This window comes from Astatotilapia calliptera, chromosome 4 (genome assembly GCF_900246225.1).
Source record: "Astatotilapia calliptera chromosome 4, fAstCal1.2, whole genome shotgun sequence".
Taxonomy (NCBI): Eukaryota; Metazoa; Chordata; class Actinopteri; order Cichliformes; family Cichlidae; genus Astatotilapia; species Astatotilapia calliptera.
In genome coordinates this window covers 30,567,468-30,580,409 of record NC_039305.1, presented here as the reverse complement: position 1 = coordinate 30,580,409, position 12,942 = coordinate 30,567,468, and the positions used below count along the sequence as shown (strand labels likewise).

Here is a 12,942-nt window from a genome sequence, read left to right as displayed (position 1 = left end):
GCAAACAGTTGTCTTTTGTGTCTTCCCTGGTGAACTTGATGTTTTTATCCACAGCGTAAATGTGCGCAGTGAAGGATTCCACTTCTTGTGTCTTGATTTTGACCCAGGTGTCGTCTACATATCTGTACCAGTGGCTGGGTACTCTTCCTTTGAAAGAGCCAAGAGCCTTCCTTTCCACTTCCTCCATGTAAAGGTTGGCTACAATAGGTGACACGGGGGAGCCCATGGCACAGGGATAACTGTTTGCCTTTCCTGGACTGCGCTGTGCACATTGAAGAGAACGGCAACCTCAACATCGAAGTTTACCGGAAGCCCACACACACGGACCAGTACCTCCTCTTTGACTCCCATCACCCTCTGGAACACAAACTTGGAGTAATCAGGACCCTACACCACCGGGCAGAACATGTTCCCTCTAAGCCTGAAGGAAAAAAGAAGGAACACACACATGTAAAGGAAGCACTCAAAACGTGCGGCTATCCTAAATGGGCGTTCTTAAAGTCAGCAAAGAGGCACAGAAAAGAAGACCAGACACCAGCGAGGGAGGATAAGAAGGACAGACGCAACAACATTGTCATCCCCTATGTAGCCGGTGTATCAGAGAAACTCAGGAGAGTTTTCTCCAAGCATGACATCCCAGTGTATTTCAGACCCAGCAACACACTCAGACAAAAACTGGTTCACCCGAAAGACAAAACGCCAAAACACAGACTTAACAATGTGGTGTTTGCTGTACAGTGCAGCGAGGAATGCCCGGACCTCTACATTGGAGAGACCAAACAGCCACTTCACAAGCGCATGGCACAACACAGAAGAGCCACCTCCACAGGACAAGACTCAGCAGTCCATCTGCATCTAAAGGTCAAAGGTCACTCTTTCGAGGATGCCAATGTTCACATTTTGGACAGAGAGGACAGATGGTTTGAAAGAGGAGTGAAAGAATCCATCTATGTCCACTGTGAGCGACCATCTTTGAACAGAGGCGGGGTTTACGACACCAACTCTCTGCCATCTATAATCCAGTTTTGAGATCCTTCCCCAGACGCCTTAACGCCCACTCACATCCTGGGCCATCTGACCTCAGGAATTCGCATGATAAGGTGGGGCCAGGTTTCACAATGAACACACCCGAAACACTGGCTGATTGGGACCCACACCCAGTTTCACAGCTTGGCTCAGGCGATTAGAGGATCATCAGGGGGTCCTTTTGTCCCTCTGTGGGGGGAAACTCCCACTAGGTTTATATCTGGGACTCTCCACCATTTGACCTTAGAACTGAAGAAGCTTCTCGGATGAGAGGTGAAACGTCTTCAAGCAACTTAAAGAAGTCCAGACGCTTTTCTTTACAAGCTCCTTTGATGACAGGGAGTTGTTAATTTGGCTCATCTGAAAGATTGAAAGCAACCTCAGAGTAAAAACATCTTAAACTGGCGTCTTCATCGTCCATAATTAGTTATATTCCAGTATCATAAATGATAGATAAAAATAAAAGGTACCCCTGACTTATCATCAGCTATACTTTTATGCATCCACATCTGGTATTTATAGTGCAGGAAGTGTAAAGCGGATGCTTTCACAACACAGAGAAAAAGTGAGACTGCTGTGAGTCTTTTCTGGTAAATGAAGCCTGGAACACTTAGTGATGAGTTACCAGCTGCCCTAAATTTCACTGAAATGCTTCATAATTAATGCTCTAGAGATGGAATTCCTTCCACTGCTTGCAACGGCAGATTTAGGAGTCAGGTAAGACTCACTTAAATTTCTGTAACTTGTTTTTACATTCATCACTTTTGCATCTGGTAATTAAGAGATGGTATTAAAAAAAGAGCAGCATGCAGCTCGAGTGTTTAGCCTCCTCATCTGGAAAATAGCTGTCAACAGAAAATTGTTGCACTGGCAAAATTCCATATTCAGATCACTGAGTAACAAAACAATCTTTGCTTTAATCTGTTCTCCAAAATTCTGCCAAATCCAACTTTAATCTCAATGGGATTTAGGTCCAAGCAGAAATATGACCTCAGAGTTAATCGCATATGGATTACAAAGTTTACATGCTCTTTTTGACTCTTTCACGTCCACTAGAAAATATAGACAGGCGACATGTTGCTACAATGGTCCGAGTCCACTTAGAGGGAAGCGTCACTGCAAATCCGAGCTTGTCTAGAGCCACCTTTATCCCATGACAGACTTTTCAACCCTTACTACGATGCATTAGCATGCATTTTTCTTTAGTTTGTCATTTTCTGTATCTGAATGTGTGTAATACTGCAATACTGCACATTCTTTGTGTCTTTAAATGACAGCAACATTATAAAGAGAAAACACATCTTTTAATATTAACTGTTTGTTGCATCTAAAATAAATGAAATGCATCAGATGTAGCACGATACTGGTAGGAGAGGCAAACACTGCAGTGTTGGCACTGTGCCCACATCACCTGCACCTCAGCAAGTCTGAGCAGACAGAGGTGATTCAGAGCAAGACCGCTGTGTCCAAGACCCTTAAAGGGGCATCTCACATCATCAAAATAAATGGCCTCTGCTTGTTTCTAGTCATTTCTATGGTTTGCCGTCATGTTTTAAAACTTACATAGCACCAGTCAGTGTAGCTTTATCGCATACTGTACACTGTAGTGCTCAAGTATAAAGAGGTACATGCAGGAAAACCCACAACACACAAAACTGTGCATAGTGACTGTAAGTTTTTAATAAAAGCTAATCAAATGTATGTATAAATATTTCTGAGGATTTCTGGTGGTCTGTTGATTTAACGCTACATTTCAATTTACTACTATTTCAAAAGAAATACGAAACACAAACTCTCTCACCTTTAATGATGTTAATAATATAGATAGATTCAATAAATACAAATATTTAAGGCATATAAATTATGCATGATGTTTAAGGCCTCGATAGAAAAAGAAAGCTATGATATTATGGTAGCTCTGGATGAATCTTCCTAGCACTGCCCTACTTGTTGATATAATCTATTCCATTAGTTCAATGGAAAAAAAGGCTTTTCCCCTTTTGATTCAACCAGTGGAAGATGCCGCTGCTATAAATCCACGTGGAACATTTTTTGTTCTATCAAAAACGTTTTAAGTATATTATGAGCTTGTTTATCGACTGTGCTTTCTTCCAGACCCTATGTGGACACAACAACTAAAGCAATGGGAAGTTTGTTTTTTAATTATGCCAAAATAAAAAAAGGAAGTGCTACACTGCTGCAGCTGCAGTTGTAGTTCATAAAACTAAACTCTGAGCTCAAAGATACTGTAAATTTTGTGAAGCCAAGAAGAAAAGACTATTCTCACTCCCGAGGCGTAATATAGAGACCATTTGTCAAGTCCCGAGCCGTTCCTGAGGAACGCAACAGGTGACCTTCCGCGTTCTTATATTATGGATGAAATCCATAGAATGACGCGCCTCGGTAATACACGTTCCAGCCCTGTATTCCAGCCCTAACCATAACCTTAACCAGCACTTTAATGACATTAGAGAGTAAAACAAACGTACATGTGTAGATTCATTCCAAATGGCTCTCATGTTTCCTCATTTTTGCGATCTCGTAATATAGGCATGCGTTGGGTGCCCGGAAGTGTAATATACTGACGATTTGTCACCTAGTGTAAAATGTTACGCTTTGGAAGTGAGAACGTGTCGAGGAGAAACTCGTAGCTGAGTGAAAACCTTTGGTGGGGAAGAAAAAGGAGTTATTATTTATTTCTACAATAACTCAGATGTCCTAACTTGTTCAAATACAGGCGCACTTTACATGCCATATATTTGATGATATAGTATACTGTTTGTAATTTCTTCGATTTTCTTAGATTTCAAAAGATGCTCTTTCAAGTACAAGTAAGCCTAGACTATCCTCACTAGTCCAAATGTGCACAGAGGAAGCATGATGCATTAGAGTTCATTTGCAAATCATCACAGACCAACATCTAACCATGGGGGATCAGAGAAAGCCATTTTCTAGTCAGAAGGAATGAAAATGAATTAACTTTCTGGAGCAGAGTGCAATTGATGACAGATGCGGTAACGCTGATGCTTTTAGCAGTGGCAAAGAAATTGATGCGTGTGATGCTGTAAAAAGCAAAAACACTTGGAACACAAATACTGTACAAGTAGGGGTGGGTTTTGATTATCGATTTATTATTGATTCTCGCTTGGATAACGTGAAATCGATTCATTAAAATCCTGAATTGATTTTTTAATATAAATTTATTTTGGCCAAAACGCCAGAATCTCAGGTTAAACCTCCCAAAATTTCAACAACCACCAAACAGCTAAAACAACACAGATTCTGCACAAAGACATAAACACAAAGCGCGGAGCCGCCGACGCATCAGAATCAGTGAGACTTTCTCACCTGACTGCACGGACACGAGCTGAAAGCCGACAGCTCGCTGATTCTGATGTTTCGGCGGGTCCACGTTTTGTGTTTACGTCGTTTTTGCGCTGATTCTGAAGCTGCAGGTTTTTCTCTCTCCAAACAATATTGAGTAAACCAGCAGCAAAAGAAGATCCAAACTACGCTTCACATAAAGATCGTCATGAATTCCCTCTGATTGTTTTGCTTCCACCACGATAAAATCACACTTCATGCACAGCTCTCTCTCTCTCTGTACTTCAAGAACAGTTTCCCGTCTAAAAACCTGTTTTCTGCATTATTCGCTTGCTTGTTACGCACAAGTCTACGGTTGTTTACAGCCTGTCAGACACTGTTTTTTTTTCTTGTACTTCCGAAAACAAAGCCTCATTTCTGCCGTTCAATACTGAACAAATTTAAACTTTTTAAAATTATGCAAAATTGCAAAATGCTCAGCTGTGTCTGTAATCAAACCTCTGTAACTTTGCTCTGCTTCATGCCGGCAGCATCAGGTAATGTTCATATGTTCATTAATGGTTTTCTTTCGTTTTTGATGTACTGCAGAATATTTTTATAAAATCCCAGGAAAGGAAAACCTTCATGTTTTTCTGTGTTTTATCCTCAGCTACTTTGACACAAAGGCATCTGCTGTGACGCTCACACCTTTGATAAAGTCTGGAAAGTGTCAGCTTCCTTTTTATAGATACAAAAATATGTAAATGTACTGATCTAAATTATAATATTTCTGACTGTCTGAGGCAAAATTTCCCATATTCAAATCGAATTGAATCGAATCGTGGATCGAATCAATTCGGGACCTTGTGAATCGGAATCGAATCGATTCTAGAAATGAGTGACGATACCCAGCCCTGTGTACAAGCTTGCCAGCTGCATCTCATCCAGGCTAACCTAGAAAACATCTTATACACAGTGAATATTAAACAGACTATTTATAACCAAAGGCCATGCCTCTGATCTAATTAATTTTTAAAGGCTGTCTGTCAAACATTTGTGATAAAATTCACTATGATTAGAAGAGGTGAGTGGGTTGTCTTATGCATACTTCAACATATAAAGTGGAGGTAAATGTGGGATGTGTTGGCCACTTGCTTTAGGTGTGATATCTTCAGGAGTTTCCAAGTCTTTTGCCCAAATAATACTAGATAAAGATCATTTTTATATTCAGAAATTGAGCATGCACATATCCAGCATGGTGGCTGAATGTGCTGACATACAAATCGTTGCAACGGTCCAGAACTTTCCATTGAGAGAGAGAGAGAGCAACTGCTAGCCTGTTGTGATTATATTAACATTGTCTGAAAGTTAATTTATGAGTCCATGTATCACATTTCCTCATTGTGTAAGAGTCTGTCTGCATGTAAATTCTCGCCATTTTATTTTTAACCTCATGGCCAAATGATTAAGGTGCATTAGGGGTAGTAGTAAGCTGTCGCTGCAGTACTTCACCGGGGTATTTATGAGTAAAAATGAATCAACTGTGAAAAAACAACTCAGATAATAAGCAGGGTATATCAGGCCATCCTCATTTGGATTTTGCACTGCAGGCTGTTTTTCACAATCCACTAAATCACTCTGATGAAGACCGTGGATGCACATTCGCAAATTTATTTCTTGCTTTGGAGAACATGAATGTCTGCAGGGATCACCAAAGTCATTAGGAGTTATCCAGGAAATTACGACCAGCTAATGATAGCAGGTTCCTTATTCTCTCTGTTCACATTCTGTATCATGAACATTGCAGCAGAAAAATGTGTTTAAGACAAAATATCGAGAGGAAAAAGAAAACTGCCACTCCTGGTGCTTCCCTGCTTCCCTTTGTAAGTGTTCTCAGTTTTACAACATTAAGGCCTACCCAGAAAACTGACAGATGTCCTGAGTATATATAGCTACCATATTCTGATGACTCACCCAGTCTAAAGCGTTTTCAAGCTATAATCCATGTTCATGTATTATTATTATGGTTAACGCATAGCAATGATGTATAAAGCTTTACAAAACACAATACCTTGAAAAGAACCCCTTTTGATGTCCATCTCTAGCACAACCCTTTGTCTTTTAGCTCTTTTGACAGCTACAGTGCATTTCAAGTACATTTTCTAGCTTTTGTACTTTGGCCCAAGGTCAGTGTTTATATTTTATTTTCATCCTTCTGACAGAACAACACAATCAGCAACTGATTTAGTAGAAGTCATACCTCTCACTCATTCATTTCTAACCAACCTGGCCTGGCAGCTACCCAGTCATTCCACGGATGGACAGACTCCAACTTCACCTATGAGTTGGAACAGTAAGAAGAACTTGTTCATATGTAACTACTGAGCTCAACAATATGCTAAGCCTAGGATCATAGTCATTAAAATCTTCTGATGAAATGATACATTAATCATAGCTAAAGCCAAAAACCTCTTCACAAATGTTAAGGAATGCCAACTGTTCACTTTAGGATTTTTGGTGTCAGCAAAGTTAGCTAAGATGCTGTAAAGCTTGGATCCACCTCACAGTATTATATATTTCTGCAAACTATCTGCCTGCTGAATCAAAATGGTAAGTTCCTAATGGAACACATCCATTTTGTTCTGGAGACTTGCAGTTTCACAGGGGAGTTGATTAATGGATGCTCAGGAGCTAGCATTTCCATCCAATCAACATGTGACACCAGCTTGAGTTTGCTGCCAAAGACTCGGTGGTTGCCGGTGGTTGCCTCACATCTCTTGAGGTTCGAGCCAGATATCCAGGCAGCAGCGGGAGGCTGACAGCAGTGACGCAAGCAAGCTATAGAACCGACTCTTCGGTCAGAGAGTGAGCAGAAAATAGCAGATATATCCCACATAAAAGAAGATGGCAGCTCTCTTTGAGAGTTATACACCCATACATACCTTGAAAAATATTACGACCTTGTGGGCGCCAGTGGAGGCAAGCAGAGAGGAAGGACAGAAGACAGCATTTGAGAAGGAGGGGGACTCAGAGCAGCAAGCTGCTGGAGCTAAGGTGTGAAGCTGTGGTGGCTGCAGACAGGTGCACTTAAACTGCATTCACATGTATGGAATGACTCATGCATGTACATATACAGATTACCTGGGGTGGTGAGGGGTTAGAAGTGCATACAAGCCAGAGTTGGGGTTTGCTTAGACTAAAAGACTTAGACTTACAAATGTCTGTAATGTTCTTTGGAACTTTTTCCCAATAAATAAACCCCAAGTCTGGTGGGCTCATGCACAAAATGTTATGCATGTCACAGGACAATATGTCTTCCACACACTGGAGACAAAGTGACAGCTGCAACACTGTGGTGAGAGATGATGGACAGAGAAAGAAGTCAGCCATTTTTTCCCCTGATTTGTGAATATTCATTTATAATGGATGGATTGTGACATGGCATTAATGGAATCATACTGGTAATGAAAACTTTCACTGCAGTGTGTGAAATGACAACAACTTCACATCCAATTTTGTCAATAAACAAGTCAATCACGAGGCAAAATTTTGGAAAATGTAACATCTGAAAATTTGATTAGAATTGCTCCAAAGCAATTGCTTTGTTCTGTTATGGCTGCTAGCATTGTTAGCATCAGTTAGCATTAGCCAGCATGCTCAAACAGACAACATATATCACAGGAAGGGTACCAAAGCCACAAGCAAACAGATTAACAGGTCTTTAACAAGCATCATTTGTCTTCAATTTTGCTCTGTGTCATCAGTAAACCTGTGTTTGCCTCAGTGCTCTGACCCCCCTATGACAGCTCTTTTAACACAGTAGGAACAGCAAAGGGATACAACCTGCACAAAAAACATGTGAATAACTTTAAAGGAAGCAACCTTGCGAGAGTACACAGGATACACAAGATCATTTGATTTCATATCTATCTATCTATCTATCTATCTATCTATCTATCTATCTATCTATCTATCTATCTATCTATCTATCTATCTATCTATCTATCTATCTATCTATCTATCTATCTATCTATCTATCTATCTATCTATCTATCTATCTATCTATCAAAAGCCTTTCAAAGGCTTCATTGTGTTGTCAGTCTCTAACTCTCACTGTGAGACAGAGACAGACAGACTCACTTTGGTCTCAGTAAGTATGCTGAATTTTGGACCTTGCAACTGATTGATTTATCATCATTAAAAGATCAGAAACAGCGACTCAACTCTTATGGGAAGGTTTACTACAAGGTTCAGGAGTGTGTTCATGGGAATCTTTGACTCAAAGTCTCCAAGCTAATTTATCCCAAAGATGTTCTCTCAGGTTGACGTCACATTTCTGTGCAGGTCAGTCAAGTTCTACTAATCCATGTCTGTATGGACCTTGCTTTGTGCAAAGTCCCGAAAGTGGTCCACAAAGCTGGGAGCATGTAATTGTCCAAAATATCTTGGTATGCTGAAGCATTAAGAGTTCCTTTGACTGGAACTAAGGGACAAACCCAACTCTTGAAAAACAACCTTAACCACCCACACCATAATCTCTCCCCCCCCCCCAACCAAACTTTACACTTGGAACAGCTCAATCAAACAAGAATCGTTCTCCTGGCAACTACCAAATCCAGACTTGTCCATCAAATTGTCAGACAGAGAAGCATGATTCGTCACTCGTCAAGTATATAACAGGTATATTTTACTTATATATAATTTTTTTTATAGTATCGGGGCGATCGTGGCTCAAAGAGTTGGCAGTTCGTCTTGTAACTGGAAGGTTGCCAGTTCGAGCCCCGGCTCGGACAGTCTCACTTGTTGTGTCCTTGAGCAAGACACTTCACCTGCTGCAATATGGCAGCCTCGCTTCTGTCAGTCTGCCCCAGGGCAGCTGTGGCTACAACTGTAGCTGCCTCCACCAGTGTGTGAATGTGAGAGTGAATGAATAGTGGAATTCTACAGTGCTTTGAGGGCCCCGAAAAGCGCTATATAAATGCAATCCATTATTATTATTATTATTATTAATTCCCCTCTCGCCTCTGAAGGCAGTCTAGCCTTCAAGCTTGGGTTCTCTACCAGAGGCCTGGGAGTTTGAGGGTCCTGCACAGTATCTTAGCTGTTCCTAGGACTGCACTCTTCTGGACAGAGATCTCTGATGTTGTTCCTGGTATCTGCTGGATCAGGGCAACATCCGAGCTGGCATGACTTCATATTTATCTGTTTTGCTCGTGTCTGCGGTAGGCATGCTTAGCGTGGGGGTACTAGCCTTTGCAGCTGATGTACTCTGGCGTTCTTTCCAGTTTTTCTCACATAATTCTATGAGCAAAGGATCCCAAATCAAATAAAAAGATATAGTATTTTCTACATGACTGCTTCTTGTTGATTGTTATTCAGTTATACTGCTTGAAAAATAATGTTTTGGTGCTGACCGTAGCGGTCTGTTAAATTTCCTTTCATTTTCCTTTGACCATGGAAAGCTCAAACCAAGAATTGGCAGAACACAATGACTTGCCTCAAGGCAACAGGCAAAGTCACTCGTGGGCTCACCTGAACACTACCAGCCATAGCCAAGGCTAAGTTGGTAGGTATGGTTGGTGCAATCGACCCATCAGTTAGAATCAAGCTTATCAAACCACTTGGTAAAATCTGTCCTTGGAATCTCTTGTTTGCACTAGTACAAGACTAGAGACCTTCCAATATTTCGACCTGAAACCATATATATAGATATTAAATGCCAGGAAGGCCTAAACTGTCTCTTCAAAGACGCTAGTATCTGGGGCCTGGATCTCCTCCATACCTGCTTCATACCCTGGGGGACGGGGCTATGGCTCCCCACACTCCCTAGCAGATCGTTACATGGAGAATCCTTTGGAATACAAGCATGCTGATCCACACAGGTGTGCACACAGGTGTACACACGGGTGTTCACAGACGCGGACTACACCTTTCTTGGCTGCTGCCTCAAAGCACATGGTGCGCTGTCTATCTTGCGTGCTGCACAATATCGTTTATTATTTAGTATCTACTGATATCTACTGCTAGCTAGTTTATTGTGATGGTGCTGTTTTTTTTGAAAATAAAATAAATTCATAATTATAATAAAGGTCAATCAAATGGACCAATATGGCAAGGCCATGATGATCCACTTGGTAAAATAAATCCGCTTGGCATCTTTCTTGGCCTTAAGACAACAATTCTGTCAAAAAACGATTTAATATGAAGGCAATGGGCAGAGAGTTACAGGCATAGCTCTAAAGAATGTAGCCTCATGGGCAGTGTAGTCCGTGCTGCAGGGAGAATGGACTGCCATACCCGTTATGTGACTGTGAGTGTGAGGAAGGGAGAAAAAGGACAGTCGAAAAGTACGAGTTGTCACCGAGCAGAAACGGAAGCAGGAAGCATGTAAATATAATAATAACCACTGCAGCCAAACAGAGAGCCTGACGAGCCCAGTTGTAAGTAAGCTATTAAGACTTGACTGTACGCTGTATTTGTGTTTTCCTCTGAAAAAATAAGTTCCATTGGAGCAGCCTTTCAGCGCCTCTCTCTGTCTCTCGCTAGCAAAGTTGACCCAATCAACAAAGTAAAGCTAGTTTTCAGCTACGAGCCCGACACGAACCCGACGTATTAGTCAGAGGTTCCTTTACTACGGTTCGGAGCCGCAGACCTGTTTTATATAAGCGTGAAATAGTTTTCTATACGAGATCGCTGCAAAAAGTGCAATCTTACCTAATGTCCACATACTGTTACTCATTTTATATTAAGATTTAAAAATCTAGTTGGTGTTGGTATGGCGGGTAACCTTCAGTAATAGTAATAAATCACACAGCAATAGTACATTCATGTAGTCATGAAAAGGATGATAATATATTAAGTAATCCAAAGTATTCAGTGTCAAATGACTTTGATTTCACTGCACTTCCCTCATCTAATAACTCTGCATTCACTCCAGCATACATCACAACTGTGACAAAAATTCTTTGTTGACTAATTATTTAATAACCCAGATTTTTCTCCACGTTTTTAATAAAGCCTGAATTAATAATCTGCCTGTGTCTCTCCCATGAGACAACTAGCCAATTGGCTGCCTCCAGGTTCCTTGATTTTTTTATTCAGAAAGCGTTCTTCTCTTTTGGCAATGTGCCGTGGAAGCAGGGAGTGGCTGAATTACTATGCGGTCACTCCCTGCATCTCCCTTTCATTCTAAATATTTTTCTAATCCCAGCATCCCATTAAATTATTCATCCAGTCAGATGTCTTCTCTGGCAGTCGATGGGTAATGAAGCTGCATCTGCAGTGCCCAAGATAGTGACTCATTAGATAGCTTCGCATCTGCTGTTCCCTGTTGAGCTTGGCTAAGCTATACACTTTCCCACTTAGGGTTTTTCTGTACTTATCAAATAGCACATGCGTCTGAGACATTATCATATTTTGTGTCCAAGGGTTCTAACCTCATTGGTCATATCTTTCATCCACATCTTCTAGTTAGCTTATTTTTAAGGAAAATCCAATCTGTGGACTTTAAATTGACTTGTTATTACAGTTTTTTTTCCTTTACCATTATATGTTGTTCCTCTTTTACGATCATCTAAAAATAATTTCCAAAAGCTGAACAGATGTTGATAATTCTGGTACCCTAAGCAATTTACATAGTAAATTTAATCCAGATTGATTAATTAGAGAAGTTAGTGTATTTATGTATGTCTGTTCTCTATGATCAAATAATACGATATATACTGTCTATCCCAGCTATCAGAAGGCAAGAGGCAGGGTGCAAAACAGGTAGCTAGTCTATTACAAGGCTTCCATTCTCTCTTATGGCCAATTTAGAATTACCAGCTAGTCTAATATGTCTTTGTAATGTGGGAGATGTCGAAGCATCCAGAGGGAATACACGCTGTGTTCTTCCATTACAAGAACCTAGCCCTAGTTATGATCTTTAATCTTCAGTCTTAATCATTTAAGCGTATCCCTATAAACCTGTCGGTTCAGTAAACAGTACTTCAGAAAAAAAACGTTTGTTACATTTGCTTCCCTGTAAGGGATTCAGATGGATATTTCTTTCCATCCAAGTGAAAGAATCAGTGAAGCCCCACAGTTAATTCCATCAGCCCTGCAAGCATTTTAAACCTTGTGTTTTGGAATTCATAATATATACAATACACTTGCATAAGCTCTCACTAACATGCTGGAAAATCATCTCTGTTGGAAGCAAACAGAGACAGAGGCAGAGACAGATGTCCTCACTTCCACACTCCTGCATACATTTATAAAAATGTTCTCTTATACTTGAACTCAGTCTTAAGGTTGCTCCCATTTGGTGTAATCGATTTATAAAAGATGCTTCAGGTTTTACGTAGGTTTGTCAGCAATACAATACACTGGTTATAGTGGAACATGTTAAAAATGTAATAATAAAACAAAACTTGTCCCACATACCCATCATTATGGTGCAGGAAGTCGTTGCAGCTCTCCTAACACAATATCGCCACATAAACTCTGATATAGGAGGAAAGGAAGTCAAAAAAATTATTTTACACAAACTCTCAGGTTTTCTAGCATCTCCCTCTGCCATTAAAATGGTGTTAAAAACGGACACACTCACGTCTTCAACCCAGCTGTGGTGCA

The 12,942-nt window shown here is 40.6% G+C and overlaps 1 protein-coding gene across 3 annotated transcripts in view; it reads right to left on the bottom strand.

The window, feature by feature from the left end:
- LOC113021414 (vesicle-fusing ATPase) overlaps positions 1–12,942 on the bottom strand; it is a 73,669-nt gene that overhangs the window by 35,240 nt on the left and 25,487 nt on the right. For 2 of the 3 annotated variants that reach the window (XM_026166060.1, XM_026166061.1), the window contains exon 2: positions 7,272–7,289. The exons of the other annotated variant lie outside the window; for it this stretch is intronic. In XM_026166060.1, the coding sequence (XP_026021845.1) occupies positions 7,272–7,289 (18 nt within the window). The remainder of the gene's footprint in view (positions 1–7,271; positions 7,290–12,942) is intronic. 3 annotated transcript variants of the gene reach the window in all.